At 36.5% G+C, this 16,063-nt stretch overlaps 1 protein-coding gene across 1 annotated transcript in view; it reads left to right on the plus strand.

The window, feature by feature from the left end:
- The window catches only part of htt (huntingtin), a 688,215-nt gene extending 674,933 nt beyond the window's left edge, over positions 1-13,282 (plus strand). The window contains exon 58 of the mRNA XM_090385445.1: positions 12,905-13,282. Coding sequence (XP_090241571.1) covers positions 12,905-13,000 — 96 coding nt within the window. The 3' untranslated portion in view covers positions 13,001-13,282. The remainder of the gene's footprint in view (positions 1-12,904) is intronic.
- The last annotated feature ends 2,781 nt before the right edge of the window (positions 13,283-16,063 follow it).

Here is a 16,063-nt window from a genome sequence, read left to right on the forward strand (position 1 = left end):
TGCACTGCCTTAGATTTAATATGCTTCTTAACTAATAGAATAACCCATTTGGTCCTTGAAGCTGTTGCAGACATTATCTCAGGTATGCCAAGCTGTGCACTACCTGGGAGTCTAAAAGGGTGATGGAACTGATTTTGGATAACACTCGAGTCAAGTGGACCTAATTTTGGCATAGTCTCTTTAAAATTTGTATGTCGTCTATGATAGGCAAATCCTCTGCTTGCACCTTCATGATGGTGGGAACCTTAGTGACCCTGGGTATAACCCCAGGTGCGAACCAATGTAAACAGGGATCGAGGTGTGGCACCCACACCACATGGAGGAATGCCCCCCCCCTCTGTGTTACCAGACAATACTAGGTGGCAAATGACTCTCATCAATTGGTGCAATACCGCCACTTTGCTTATTGGAGGCTTGAGGTGGTGGAACCCATGTTTCGGCTCCAAAGCAAAGCTCTGGCAAAACTCCCTCCCCCCCAGACCACCAGACTGAACCTATTGGCAACTCTTTAAGAGGTTTCAGGATCAGCTAGTTTATAATCTCTCTGCCAGCTAGTGACTGGAGGGAGTCAGAGTAGTATGTATGCAGGATGTCCCAACCCATCTTTTCTTTCTACTGAATATACCATGAATTTTCAAACTAATAGAGAAAACTTATCTGCGAAAACATCTAAACCTCCCAAACACTTCTCATTCACATCACAAATATACATTGTCTCAGTTCTAATCTCAATGCTGTCCATTTCCACTTACAGTGCTAAACCTTGTGTACTTTTTCTGACAGAATCCCAGTTATCAGTTAGTTCGACCACTGCTCATTGCAGTTGTCTCAATTATTTTCTGTATGATTCCTTTCACTTCAAAGGTCCTTATACTTCTGCATATTTCCATTCTGATATTTCCTGTCAGAGACTTAATAATTTGAAATCTCCTCTTTTTGACTTCTCTGGCTTAAAATCTCTCTACCACGTTCCCTCAAATTCATCTGTTGCCTCTATTGTTTTCCACTGATCACTTGGAACTCTTTGATTTCATCTCTTTAAAATTTGACTTTCTCCAGTCCAACTTTCCTAACAATGAAGTAATTTTCCTTGGTGATTTTGATGTTTACAACTCCAGCTGGCTTCCTTTTTCTATCCATACAGACCCAGCTGGTCGAGATGCTGAGGCTTTTGTAATTACTAATGACCTTACACAGATTGTTCATTTATGTACCAGAATACCAGACAATCCTAACCACACAGGCGCCTCCGTAGCCAGGTGGGAAGGAGCAGCAGTGCGTGGCACACGCTTCTTGATTAGACCGGGGTTCGAACCCGTCACCACCAAATACAGAGGATGTGGAAAGGTTGGGAATGACCACCGCATATCCCCGAGCAATATGGCCTTAGTTGCTAATGCTCCAAATAACAAACAAACAAACAAACAAACACAAACAAACCTAACCACACATTCAACACACTTGATCTTTATATCACAACTTGGTGATGGTCTCTTCTCGATAGAATCTTTCTCTCATGGCCAATCTAAGCCTTGTGTTGTTTGGCATTACAAGAATGCGTAATAGGATGATCTGCAAGATTTCTTTTCTTCTTTTTCCTTGGTCAGACTACTGTTTTAAATCTTCTGATGTCAACATTTGCTCAGATCATGTAGTGAAATTATTCTTGTAGTGATGGAATCCTTTATTCCACATTTCACCTTGAAATCTCATCCTTCATCTAAACCTTTGTTTTCCAATAAATGTGCTAGGCTGTTCAAGAGAAGAATGTTGCATATTGTAATTGACGTGTTTCCAAATCATCAAGTTCATTTTCTGCTTACACCAAAGCTCACAACAATTGTAAAGCAGTTATTAATCAGTCCAAATGGTAGCTGAGCATTCTTATCTCCTTCCACCGCTATTGGCCACAAATTTTGCCCATCTTTGTTCCCACCTTTGTCAAAACCAGATAGTTCTATTGCCACTAATCCCAGTTCACTCCATTCAGTGCCTCCTGTGGTTTTGTGTCAGAAGGATTTTGATCAATCTTGAGGCTAAGAAAGCTGCAGGCCCTGATGGTATTTCTCCACTTGTTCTCAAAACCTGTGCTCCTGAACTTACTCCTTTTCTCTGTCACCTTCTTCACTTTCTTATTCGAAAGGTGTTTTTCCTTCTGCTTCTAAATTTCCTCATATCCAGCCAGTTGCTTAAAAGGGTGACAAATCCCTCCCATATAATTACTGTCCCATTGCACTTCTACTCTTTCGAATGTAATGGAGTAATCAATTAATCACCAACTCTTAAACTATCAAGAAAACCCATGTTTAGTCTCTAGAGCAAAGTTTCCGGCATCCCCCTCCCCCCATACTTCTCCTTCAATCCATGCACGGTACTAAGTACTATAGGTTTTGATACCTTTCATGTTTGGGGTTTTCATTAAAAAAAAAAAAAAATCTCATCAATAATTGCCAGAATATCACCATTATTTTCTTTGATTTTGTTATAAACGAAAGTTTCTTATGTTAAAGTATGAATTTGTAAATAAACAAAGATGAAAAATGTTTAGCATTAGCATTAGTAGAGGCATATGATGCAAGAAAGCAAGCTTATGCAGCATCAGCCAAAAAAAAAAAAAAAAAAAAAAAACCACTTCCACTTCACCCCTCTGTTCGTTCGAAATACCTGTCTAGCTGAGCCTTAAATTTATTTAGGCTATCAACTTCCACAACAAGGGATGGAAGTCTGTTCCACCAACCAACTACCCGCTGGCTAAAGGCAAATTTCCACACATCTATCCTACATCTGTCTTTCCTCAATTTGAATTTATGCCCTCTCAAAGTGATTATTCTGAGCAAGAGGCAGTATCCCATCAGCATTGAGCATGCTCAAACCATTCAAGGCTTTGTACACCTCTATCAGATCACCTCGCCAGTGCCTAGACCTCCAGACACTAATTTGCAAAACTTAAGCCTTTCTTCGTAAGAGAAACCCTTCGTTCCATTCACTCACCTTGTTGCCCTTCTCTGTACTCGTTCCAGCAGCTCTACATCCTTCTTGAAATGAGGCCTCCAGACCTGTATACAGTACTCAAGGTGCGGCCTGACCATTGCCTTATACAAGGGAATAATCACCTCCCTATCCCTGCTAGAAAAATTCCTGTATATCATAACTGCCTGCACAATTACCTCCAGTTCCTTTTCATTCTCTACCACTGTCAATGTAGTACCACAGATTTGATAAGTTGCTATGGGGTTGCTGTTTCCCATATGTAGTACTTTACATTTGTCAATGTTAAACTTCATTTGCCACCTCTCAGCCATCTGCTCAACCTTTCCAGATCCCGTTGTAGCAGCATAGCATCTGTAGCGTCCTTAACAACCCTGCCAACCTTTATATCGTCTGCAAACTTGGACATTAAGCTTGATATACCATTATCAGTATTATTTATAAATACAGAAAACAACAATGGACCCAACACTGAACCCTGAGGGACTCCACTAATAACATTAGTCCACGATGAGCAGTGTCCATTAATTACCACTCTCTTGTCTTCTGCGGCGCCTCCGTAGCCAGGTGGGAAGGAGCAGCAGTGCGTAGCACACGCTTCTTGATTAGACCGGGGTTCGAGCCCGTCACCACCAAATACGGAGGATGCGGAAAGGTCAGGGAATGACCACCGCATATTCCCGGAGCAATATGGCCTTAGTTGCTAATGCCCCAAAAAAACCAAACAACATCTTGTCTTCTGCCACTCAACCATCCCTTTATCCATAGCAACAATTTGCCACCAACGCCACACTGCTCCAATTTGTGCAGCAGTCTTCCATGTGCAACAGTATCAAAAGCCTTTCTAAGATCCAAATATATAATATCAAAGTTATTCCCTGCATCCAATTCTTTTCTGACTACATCATAGTATCCAATCAAATTGGTCAGGCAAGACCTTCCCTTAACAAAACCATGCTGTGTCTGAGCTATAACTGAATTCTTGTTAAGATGATCCTGCAGTGCTTCTTTAATCAGTGCTTCCATTAATTTTCCTGGAACAGAAGTTAAACTCACAGGTCTATAATTACTTGTGTCAGCCTTTGATCCTCCTTTGTGAATTGGGGTTACATTTGCACATCTCCAGTCTGTCGGTACCTCCCCTGAGTCCAAGGAAGCTCTCATAATTATGGCTAAGTGTTTGCTTACTTCCTTTGCTGCCTCCTTTAATATAACTGGATAGATCCCATCCACCCCAGATGCCTTTCTTGTATTTATCTTCAACAATTTCTCCTCCACTTTACTGTCAGTTATTACAAGATCATCCAGCTCACTGCCAGTGTTTACTTCATCTATGGCTTTCCCCTTCCTGAATAACTCCTCATGTGTGAATGTAGATGCAAAATATTGATTTAGTTTGTTAGCTACCTGAGCAAGATCATGAACAGTTGAACCATCGATATCAAGTGGACCAATCTGATTCATCCCCTTCCTTCTAGAGTTTACATAAGTAAAGAACTCTTTGCTGTTTTTCTTTGCATCCCTTGCCAAAGATTTCTCGTAATCTGCCTTCGCCTGCCTAACCTCCTTTGTAACTTGGTTACAGATCAACTTATACCTATCATAGGCTTCTGTGTCACATGTTAATTTATATGTATCCCATGCATTTTTCTTCTCTGCCATATGTCTTTATAGTTCATCTGACATTCATTTAGGCCCGAACCTTGAACAATATTTCTTAGTTAGTATGTAAAGCCTAGTAGCTTCCAAGATAAGTTCTTTGAATGCTTTCCATTTTGAGTTTGCTGTTGGTAACATCATCAGTTGGTCCCACTGTATAGAATTTAAATACTGTCTCAGACCATCGTAGTCGCCTTTACGAAAGCAAAAACCCTTCCGTTTACCCCTGATGGTAGTTACCTCCTTGAGTAAATCCCACTTCAGCACACTGTGATCACTGCCACCTAGCGAGTTCCTGTATCTGCAGATTCGTAATGCATGAAGAATCACTACTGAAAATCAAATCAAGAGTATTGCTCCCTCTAGTTGCCTCCCGAACATGCTGATTTAGAAAACAATCATCCAATAAATCCACAAAAGCCTTGCTAGTGTGTGAGTGACCAATCCACAAATTCCAGTCAATATCTGGGAAATTAAAATCCCCCATTATAAGACTCTCTGATTTACTGGCCCACTCTATTTCCCTGTACGGTTTCTCATTATACTTATCAGAGTTATTAGGCCTATAGCACACTCCTACTCTCAGTTTTGATCTCCCAATGCTTATGTCACACCAAACTGACTCGACACTGCACTGTCCAGCGATGTCGACTGGCTTCACGTCCTTGGATTTTATGTGTTTCTTAACTAATAGCATAACCCCTCCTCCCTTCCTATCCTGTCTATCCTTTCTGTAGACGTTGTACTCCCCAAATTCCAGTTCTGCATTACTCGATATTAGAGACGTAGTGACTGTGACACTACGTCTTTAATATCCCAACAATATCCGCCTTTGATGCTTTGAGCAATACCTCAAATTCATCAAATTTATTTACCAAACTCCTAGCATTGGTGTACACGCAAGTATACATGCACCTGTTCTTTTTCTTAGCTGCCCTAACACAACCCATGTGTTTACTTGTACCCCAATGACTGCCAGCAGGATATTTCAAAGTCTGAAATATCCTGCATCTTTTTTTCCAAACTGCTGCTCATTCCAGTAGAAGCAGTGCAAGAATCACTTTCACCTCTGCCAGTGGCTACTGTTAATCTATTAGTCCTTGTATCCCCCCAATCTAGCAGTTTTCCGACCCACCTAACACTGCCTCGATAGCATCAGCAAACATTCTTGCACCCTTTCTATTTAAGTGTATCCCATCCCTGTAGAAGCAGTCTCTCCTGTTAACAAGTACAGACCAGGCTGAAAAAAATTCTACCCCTTGAGCCTTGCACAAGCTTTCCAGGGCCGAATTGAACCACAGGGCTCTCATCATATACTCCCTCCTATCGTGTCTGGGCAGAATTGCAGACACTTTCAAATTCTCAGCATATGATAGAACCTAAAAATATCCTCGAGCTTGGTTGTAAAATTATTAAAAACTGGATGCATAAAAATCTTTTGTCTTAATTCTTCTTAGCTGGCACAGACTAAATGTGTTCTTTCTAAAACAAAAAGTTCCATCTCTTGGTTAACTTACAATTTTAGGCTGGTTTCTAGAATGTTTTGGCTTGTTTAAAGCCTAAACATCAGCTTCTTGTCTTCCAAATGAGAAGGAAGTTTTTGTCTCTCTTGATATAAGGTGTTCCGATTAGTTACCAGAGAATTGTAAACTCTTCAGTGGGCACAAGTCATCTCCCAAGCATATAAATCTAAATTAACTTTTGCCAGTCAACACCAGTGTGAAATGTGATTATGAGATTTAATCTAATTTCTGTGCCCGCTTTTTGTTTGTATGAAGATTAGGTGAGATAGCATTAAATAAAACTAGACTTGAACCATTTCAAAAAATATGATCTCCAAAGAATGTTATTCATGCATAGTCTGGTAATTAATTATCTTTGTGAGTTTATGCCGAGTGGTTTGCATTATGTTAGTATTGCTAGAGGATCTCAATTCTTTCCATATGATAATATTTCCGATATGATGAGCCTCTAAGATTCTTCAAGGTATACACAAGATGAAAAGATCCATTCTGTTCAATGGCAGTAACTAGGTGGGCTGTATATATATATATATTAATAGTAATCGTAATCGGGATGCAAGAAAGCAAGCATATGAGTTTATGTAGCATCAGCCAAAAAAAAAATTTGCACAACCATTCCCTCTAAATGTTTGTCCAGTTCCTCCTTGAATTTATTTAACCTATCAACTTCCTATAAAGTGTTTAGGGCGTAAGCCTCAAGCTATGGAAAAGTCTAGATTATGTATAAGTATAGTGCAAAAGCATCAATAATACATTACCAAATCTGAATGAACAGAATATTAGCAAAGCGGCATCGTTTTAAGTTATATCTCATATTGCGAATACCTTCACAACAAGTTGCCATGATATTGCAGTACTTTGAATAAGTAACGCTTCACCTGAGGAGAAGACTAATGTTACTTAGACTAATGGTACCTACCTACGCACCCACCGAAGAAGGGCCAAATAGCCCTGAAACGGTGCCCCTGGGTGGTGTTATCCATCTGAGAATAAGTAACATTAGTCTTCTCCTCAGGTGAAGCGTTACTTATTCAAAGTACTGCAATATCATGGCAACTCATTGTGAAGGTATTCACAATATGAGATATAACTTAAAACGATGCCGCTTTGCTAATGTTCTGTTCATTCAGATTTGGCTATATATTATTGATGCTTTCGCACTATACTTATACATAGCCTATCAACTTCCACAACAACATATGAAAGTTTGTTCCAGCAATTAACCACCCCCCTGGCTAAAGACAAATTTCTGCACATCTATTCTACATCTATCTTTCCTCAATTTCAATTATATGTCCCTTAGGTTCATAATCTGAGCAAGTGGAAGAATCCCATCAGAATTGAGCATGCTCGACCCATTCAAGGCCTTATACACCTCAGTCAGATCACCTTGCAGGTGCCTAGTCTCCAGCTGCTGCAATTTGCAGAACTTAAGCCTCTCTTGGTAAGAGGATCCCTTCATTCCCCTCACCAATCTTGTTGCCCTTCTCTGTACACGCTCATGCAAATCTACATCCTTCCCAAAATGAGTACCTTGAGTACCTGTATGCAGTACTCAAGGCGTGGCCTGACCATTGTCCTGTACAAAGGGACAATCACCACCTTTTCCCTGCTAGCAAAATTCCTGTATATCATTGACTCATGACCTGCTCTTGCAGCCTGTCTGCATTTCTCAGAAAACTTCATATCTGACTGCACAATTACTCACAGGATTTTTTTCATTTTCTACCACCCCAATTGTAGTACCACACAGATAATACGTTCCTCTGCGGCTACTTCTACCCATATGCATTACGTTGCATTTGTCAATGTTAAACTTCAGTTGCCACTTCTCAGCCCATCTGCCCAAATTTTCTAGATCCTGTTGCAGTAGCACACTGCCATCACTGTCATTAACAACCCTGCCAACCTTTGTATCACCCTCTGTCTTCTGCCACTCAACCACCCTTTTATCATTTGTAGCAATTCTGCTCCAATTTGTACAATAGTCTTTCATTCGCAACAGTGTCAAAAGTTTCCTGAAATCCAAGTATATGATATCAAAATTATTGTAGATCCAAAATTTGTCTCTTTATATATATATATATATATATATAGACAAATTTTGTCTATGTACAGGGTTGTTAAAAGTAAAGTATCCCTATGTAGAGGGCTCTGGAGCAAGTTCTAAGGCTCATACTGAAGAGAAATTTGGACAACAGGTACAATAAAGAACGTGCTCCCCATTTATTGGAAAAAAAATTAGTTACAAAATTTGTCACTATATGGCTCGTAACTATCTTAGTTACAATTTTTCAATTAATTTACGATTATTTGCATAATCGTAAGTTATTTCCACAGCACCACTACTCAGCTCTACTGTACTGTATAAAAACAAAGCAGTCTCTTCAAAATCATACAGTAGATGTTTTCCTGCACTACAGCAGCAGCAGCAGTGCCAACAACGTTTGCAGGAAAAGGTGTTAGTGAAGTTGTACTATCAGAACAGCAACAAGGCAGCTGTGGCTATCAGAGAATTCATCAGAAGCACATAAAGATGGAACTATGACTGTTTGTGCTATCCACAAAATGATTGCAAAATTTGAAGTGACAGTTCATTTTGGTGTTCAACCAGGTAGAAGTTGAAAACAAGTGGACGCCTCTTTTGTTGAAGACGTGGCTATGGCTGTCGTGGATTTATCAAGTCAATCTCCATGTGGTAGCTCAAATGTGCCACCTGTTTCTCATGAAGTGGACATTCCATATTCCACTGTAAGGCTAGTAATGTGTAGACTGTTGTGGTACTATCCTTACAAGATGCACATGCTACAGCAGCTAAAGCATGGTGATGCAGATATTTGTTTCACATATGCACTTCAGTTTCTGCCACGAATGACAGTGTATATCACTTGGCCATGGAATTTCCTTTGGAGTGAAGAAGCCCACTTCTGCTTAAATGGACAAGTGAATATGCAGAACTGTCCCATTTGGGCAACAGAAAACCCTCGAGTTATCCAAGAGGTCCCGCTGCTTTTTCCAAAAGTGACAGTGTGGTGTTGATTTACGGCCACATTCATGATTGGGTTAATATTTTTGATCAGGTAACACAGACTGGACCCCCACACCTGTTCCGTCACTGGACAGTGATATTATGAAATGTTGGCAAATATCGCAATACCAGAGCTGCAACAACATGGGTGCCTTCAGGATGCCATATTCATGCAAGATTGTGTGCCACCCCACATCCATCATTGTGTCCAAAGATTGCTAAGGCAACACTTTACAGACAAACGGTCATCAGCCGTTGTTTCCAGACGTCTTGGCCACCCCGATCACCAGATCTCACTCCATGCGACTTTTGGTTGTGGGGTTTTTTGAAGAACCAGGTGTATTGGGAAGGATGTCAAACTCTGGCAGATCTGAAGGACAGCATTAAACGTCGTGTACTGGCTATTCCAGTTGACATGTTACATTCTGCTGTAGAAAATGCTGTTCTTTGAATAGAAACGTTGTTGACCAAAATGGATGACACATTGAACAATTGCAGCACTGTTTAAGTGATTTGTATTGCCACAGTGCCATATAACAAATTTTGTAACTAATTTTTTTTTCCAATAGATGGCAAGCGCATTCTTTATCGTACCTGTGGTCCAAATTTCTCTTCAGTAGGAGCCTTAGAACTCACTCCAGAGTCCTCTACATAGGGATACTTTAATTTTAACAACCCTGTGTATATATATATATATATATATACAAAATTTATTTTTATGTTAAATTTTATTTTTTTTATTTCTGGTGTTCTGTTTTTACCATGCATCTGTTCTCAATTTTTCCATGGTAATTACACCTGACAGTTCAGCACCTCCACCTAATACACTGATAATAATATATTCATCTATATTTCATTATGGTTGCCAGTTTTTTCTTCTATTAGTAGTAGTACCCGGATCCATAACCCAGTTTAATATTTTTAATTTTTTAATACCTTTTCTTGTTTGCTAACACTTTCAGAAATTTCATTACATCTTATTTTTATAAATATTATATATATATATATATATATATATATATATAGTTTTAAAAAAAGTGAGGGAAGTAAACATTAAAAAAATTATATATGTATAATGAGAGATAAATAATTACAGAATTTACAAAATAAGGATGTTGTCGCACAACTTACAAAACCGGCCTCTCATCGGTTGTGATGAGATTTGGCAGGATTGCAAAAAAAATAGCAATATGTGTCTTCATTTCTGATGTAAACCACAAGCCAAACGGTAAAAAGCATAAAAATAAATAAAAATGAGACAAATATAAATTTGTTACTGAAATAAATAAAAATAAAATTTTTGTGAGCAAAGTGAAAATTTTTTTACGTGGATTAAAAAGGGGAGATATTTTTAAAATGGCTTGTGAACTTTAAAGTTGACACAATGCAGACAAGAAATTAAAAACTGGAATTGACAACATAAATTTCTGGAAACCTACACACTGATGTTCAAAGAAAGTGCATCAACCCTTGAAAAAGTGCATCAAGTTTTGAAACAGTAATCTGACCAAGGAAAAGAAATCTCACAGGTCATCCCATTTTACATTCTTGTAATGCCAAACAATACGAGGTTGGGAATAGCCGTGAGATAAAGGTTCCATTGAAGAAGAGACAATCACCAAGTTTTGATCTGAAGTGCCTAAAGGACCTCTCACTTTGACCATGTACTTAGAAGGGTTGTTTGTGAGAAAAGATCAAGCGTATTGGCTGTATGATTAGGATTGTCCGGTATTCTTCTAGGTAAATGAACAATCTGTGCTAGGTCATTAGTAATTGCAAAAGCCTCAGCATCTCGACCAGCTGGGTCGGTGTGACTAGAAAACGGAAGCCAGCTGGAGTTGTGAACATTAAAATCACCAAGGAAAATTACCTCACTGTTAGGAAAGTTGGATTGGAGAAAGTCAAGTTGCAAAGAGAGGAAGTCAAAGAGCTCCAAGTGATTAGTGGAGTTGGGAGAACAGTAGACACAACAGATGAATTTGACACAATGAGGTAGACAGATTTTAAGCCAGAGAAGATCAAAGAGAGGAGATTCCAAATTGCCAAGTCTCTGACAGGGAATGTCAGAACAGACATATGCACAAGTACCATACCACCTTTGAGGTGAAAGAAATCATACAGCGAATAATTTGGGCATCTGAGATGAGCAGTAGTTGAATCAACCGATAACTGAGATTCTGTCAGAAAAAGTACATGGGGTTTGGCAGACTGGAAGTGGAAATGGACATCATTGAGATTAGAATTGAGACCACATATATTTGTGAAATGAATATGGAAGTGCTTGGGAGGTTTAGATCTTTTCGCAGATAAGTTTGCTCTGTTAGTTTTACGATTCATGGTGTATTCAATAGTAAAGAAAAGTGGTTGGGACATTCTGTATGAAGTAATGAAATTTTTGGATATGGCGTACACGTGGTAAGAATATACCCAGATCCTTGACATAACGTAGCCTCGACAATGCTCCCCGCATACACACTATTCGGACTCCCTCCAGTCACTATCTGGCAGAGTAGAGGTAGCAAGATTATACACTAGCTGATCTGGAAGCCTCCTAGAGAGTTACCAATAGGTTTGATCTGGTGTACTAACTAGTGGCTGGCCTGCGAACATCGTTTTAGAGCTGTACCGTCGAAATGAAAGGAATATTGGATCTCGCCACAATCTACTGTTTGAATGAGTAAACCAGAAATTTTCCCTCTCGCTAACTGATGAACAGCGCCGTGTACCGACTTACGGTGACGTTTCCGGTTATGGGTTCCTTTGCGATTCACATTCCTTTTGATGTTATCTACCTCCCCTAAACGTTTGTACCAATATTTTTGAGGCACCCTGTATAACTTATTAGTTTAATCAAAGTAATGGAAAAGAGATTTGAAAACATAGTAAAAAGCAAGTAGCCTTTGAAAAACCAACTTGCATTGTAGAGACACGTGAGATGACCACACAACTTTACTTTGGACAGAACGAAACTGGAACTAAAAAGTGCACACCAATGAGATCCAACAAATCCATTGTACAAATTTCCATTTTTCTGCTTTCTTGTTTCCACTTTCATGCTATTCTATACAATTTATATAGTCTAAGTCTGAGAATGACTGACAAAATTGCAGTGCTGCTTTATGTATTTGGAATGCATATTTGAAAAGAAATATCAAATTTTGAATATAAATTTAAGGAATTATTACTTAAGCAATATATAAACATTGAAAACAAATCTTTCAAGTTTATAATAAAGAATAGCAGTATTTTTACCCATGTAAAAAATAATTGTATTTTTGAACTCACTGTTGCTATAGAGATAACCTCTGTGCCAATATAAATAATACTGGTGTAGAGGTTAAAAACAATTACATGCGTATTATATCAATTCTTCACATTTTTGATAATCTAAATAAAATCTCAGAGTAGTAAATTGATAGAAATTCTTTGCTCTTTGTTGTACAAGTGCTGTTATAAGCAGTACTATTATGATAATAGCATAATACTATTTCATATTTCATAATAGCATAATACTATTTCATATTTCGTAATAGCATAATATTATAATGAAATCATTATGCAAATTTTGAATAGAATGTATATGCATTATTTAGTTCATTAACTCGATATTTCAAAACATTATCCTTTTCCATTTATTTGACTTTGTACTTGAAGTAAACAGTTGATCATTTACCAAGTTTGATATATAGATATCTTATTATTTCAGTTAAGAGATGAAGAGCAGAAAAGAATATTTTTTTCCACAATACAGTCTGTAGCTCATCCTGATACACCTTATGCAGAACTCCTAAGTTGCCTTTAGTATTATATGTGGTAAAGTAGGATATCATTTTTTCATACGATTCATCATCCGTCATGCTGTATAATATTGGAAGTGGGATATCAGTAAATAGAAGTACAAATACTGTGAGTATGTTATCTACAGTGTACACTATTATTAAAAAAAATGCCACAATTCTCAGGCGCTAATTTACTTTGCCATATCAAAAATTGTACAGGTAGATGAATAAAGAAAGGATAGATCAGCCCAGAGATTGGCCTTATTATAGATTTGATTCTTTGCAATGTGATAATGAACAGTATCTTGGCTACTCTGACCCATTATGTTAACTAAATGTACTATATGAAGATAAAATATAATCATAATTTTCATACATAAATTTTTAAAAGTATTTATGGTTTTATGGAATTTAAGTTTACATTTATGTAAATTGTCTTGTTAAATATGTACATAATATCTGTGGTTGAGTGAGAATGTATGATCATGAAAAATAGTGAGTACTTTTAAACTGTGATAATAGGAGATTTTATTAATCCAAAGTGCAGTTGATAAATGTACCCCTGCTAAAGAGTTGAAATTCTTCATTAGATACTACTTTTGTGAAATTCTGTTTATTGTTTTTGATATTTTTTCTATTAAAATATTAAATGCAACAAGATATATTCCTATTTCTGTTTGCAGTAGAGAATATTTGTATGTTAACGATTCTAACAAAAATCACTAGTTTCTATTAATGTACTGTAATGATTTTCTGTAGAAAACTCTTTCCTCTTCATGAAATAATTTCTTTTGTTACTTCCTTGGTTTTGTGTTTTGAAAAACAACTTTTGCAAGATACAGTTCCTAAAATTTGTTGTAAATTACTCTTTAAGCACTGACATTTCTTGATATTTTTACTGTTGTACATATTTTCTTTACATTTACAGTTGCACTTATTCAGTATTCTATTTTTAATTATGTATGTCGAAATGAATAAAGTAATGATTAAATTTTGTGAGATATGGAATAAAATTGTCTAAATATAAAAATTAAACAAGTCTTCAGTTCATTTCAATTTAGATTTTTCTTTAAATTGTTAGTGTGTTCATATATATAAACTATAGAAAAGCTTTGAAATTGATTTTTTATTGACTCCTCAAGTGCCATAACCAGTTATTAAAATGTACTGAAACTAAAAGCAGAGATATTTTGCGCCTGCATGATTTGTTTAGCTAATATTTTTTGGCCTATTTCTCTTTTTTATTTTTAGTTTTTTAGAAATTTGTTCAGATAAATGAAAATGTTTTTAAATTCATTTTTTATCATCATTATTTTATTTCTTCTTGGTTTACTTTTTTTAACACAAAATTTATCATTTTATGAAGAAGGTGGAACTGTTATGCCCCATTAACTGTTTTAGATGTAAATATGTTGCATTTAAAAGTTTATGGCTGCTGCCTTTCTCTCTGAAGTTATGTCCTCGAACTTTTCAATAATACATTAAAAAATTAACTAAGAAATTCGGAAATTATATAATAATGACTTACAAAACTTGGCCTTTTAAAGGTAGTATTACATCATGCTCAAAAGGATTTATTTACAAAGGGTTTGATATAATTTAATTATTTTCTGATTGTTTCTGTTCATAACCTTGGAAATATAAAAAAAAAACATTTTTACTTTGTTTATTGGTTTAGTTTTTAATTCAGCTAATGCCCTGTCAACTTTCTGCAGATATATTTTGAAGAAAACATCTTAAATTAGTTTTTGTTCATCTCCTTTCTGTCTTATAATGGAAGAATATTCACTGATAAACTTTTAAGTACTGGCATGTACTGAACTGATTTACAATAAAAATTATTTTTCCACTAATGCTTTTAGGCAGTTTTATACCATTCATCTTAGTTGGCTGAATACTGTCAAAGTTGTTTGGAAAGCATATTGTGAAGATTATTGTTTTGTTCATTTAAGCATCTAATTATTATGTATATAAGCAAGGTTTGTATGTTTAACTCTATACAACAGATTTGGACTTTTTTTTTTTTTTTTTTTTTTGATTGGCATTACATGAAACTAGATGATTTTGATAAAATTCAAATCCTCAAATTCAAATATTAAAATTGTTGTATCACTCACAATTTGCTCAGGAAGTGAAATAAAACTATGTTTATATTAATTAAATTTTATATAAGCCTACAACATACAAACATGATATTTTAATTATTATTTAAATACTTTTTCTTTATGACTTCTTCTTATAGCTAGCATCTGAAATTTCCTTTAAGAACCCATAGTAATTGGCTGAAATAATCAGGTTATGCATCCTCCAGTACCATATATCTGAATGGAACCTTTCTCCATGGTTATTGCTAAAAGCATCTAAGTTAAGCAGATAAAAAATTCCAAATATAATGGGAGAAAATGGATCTTTGGTGTGACATGTTGCATGCCATTGCTTTATTAGCATGTCTTCTACAAGTTAATTCTATCAGCTTTAGCACTGCCTAATAAATTATTAGTAACAGCTATGAAATTTTAAAAGCTTTCATGCTGCTTTCTTCAGTATTGTTTAAGATGTCATCAAAATAGCTGTCCTGCATAACTGTTCAGATTTCTTGACATAAAAATGCCCTCTTATCTTTGCATCACTGATTTTTGAAATTTTTTTCCTTAAACAAAGAAATCCTGTGACTGTCCTTATCACTTTTCATCAAGATAGTTTAATATGGAGTAGTAACAAGAAAATATTTTCTGGTTTTACAAAAGATTTGATGTAAAACACTTTCTACCCTTGGCACTAAACTCTGTCTGACAAGCTATTCTTTAACCTCATAATGGTGCTGATTTGTTAAGCTGTCCACTCACATAAAAAGCATCAGTACTTTTTAAACCCTAGCTGCATGCAGGGAAATGTTATAAAAGATAGATATGTATTTCCAGTACATAGAATAATTGCCTTTTTTCTTGCATAAATCCTATAAACAGATGCCATTCACCTGGTTCATTTGTTCACTCCATTGCTTCCATTGGTCAATTTATATCATTACAGTATAACAAGATCGTTGCTTTTAGTAAAAAGCAGTGCTAAATCTTTCTGATACTTAC

This window comes from Mastigoproctus giganteus, chromosome 11, assembly GCF_048544385.1.
Source record: "Mastigoproctus giganteus isolate SK-2022 chromosome 11, ASM4854438v1, whole genome shotgun sequence".
Classification (NCBI taxonomy): Eukaryota; Metazoa; Arthropoda; class Arachnida; order Uropygi; family Thelyphonidae; genus Mastigoproctus; species Mastigoproctus giganteus.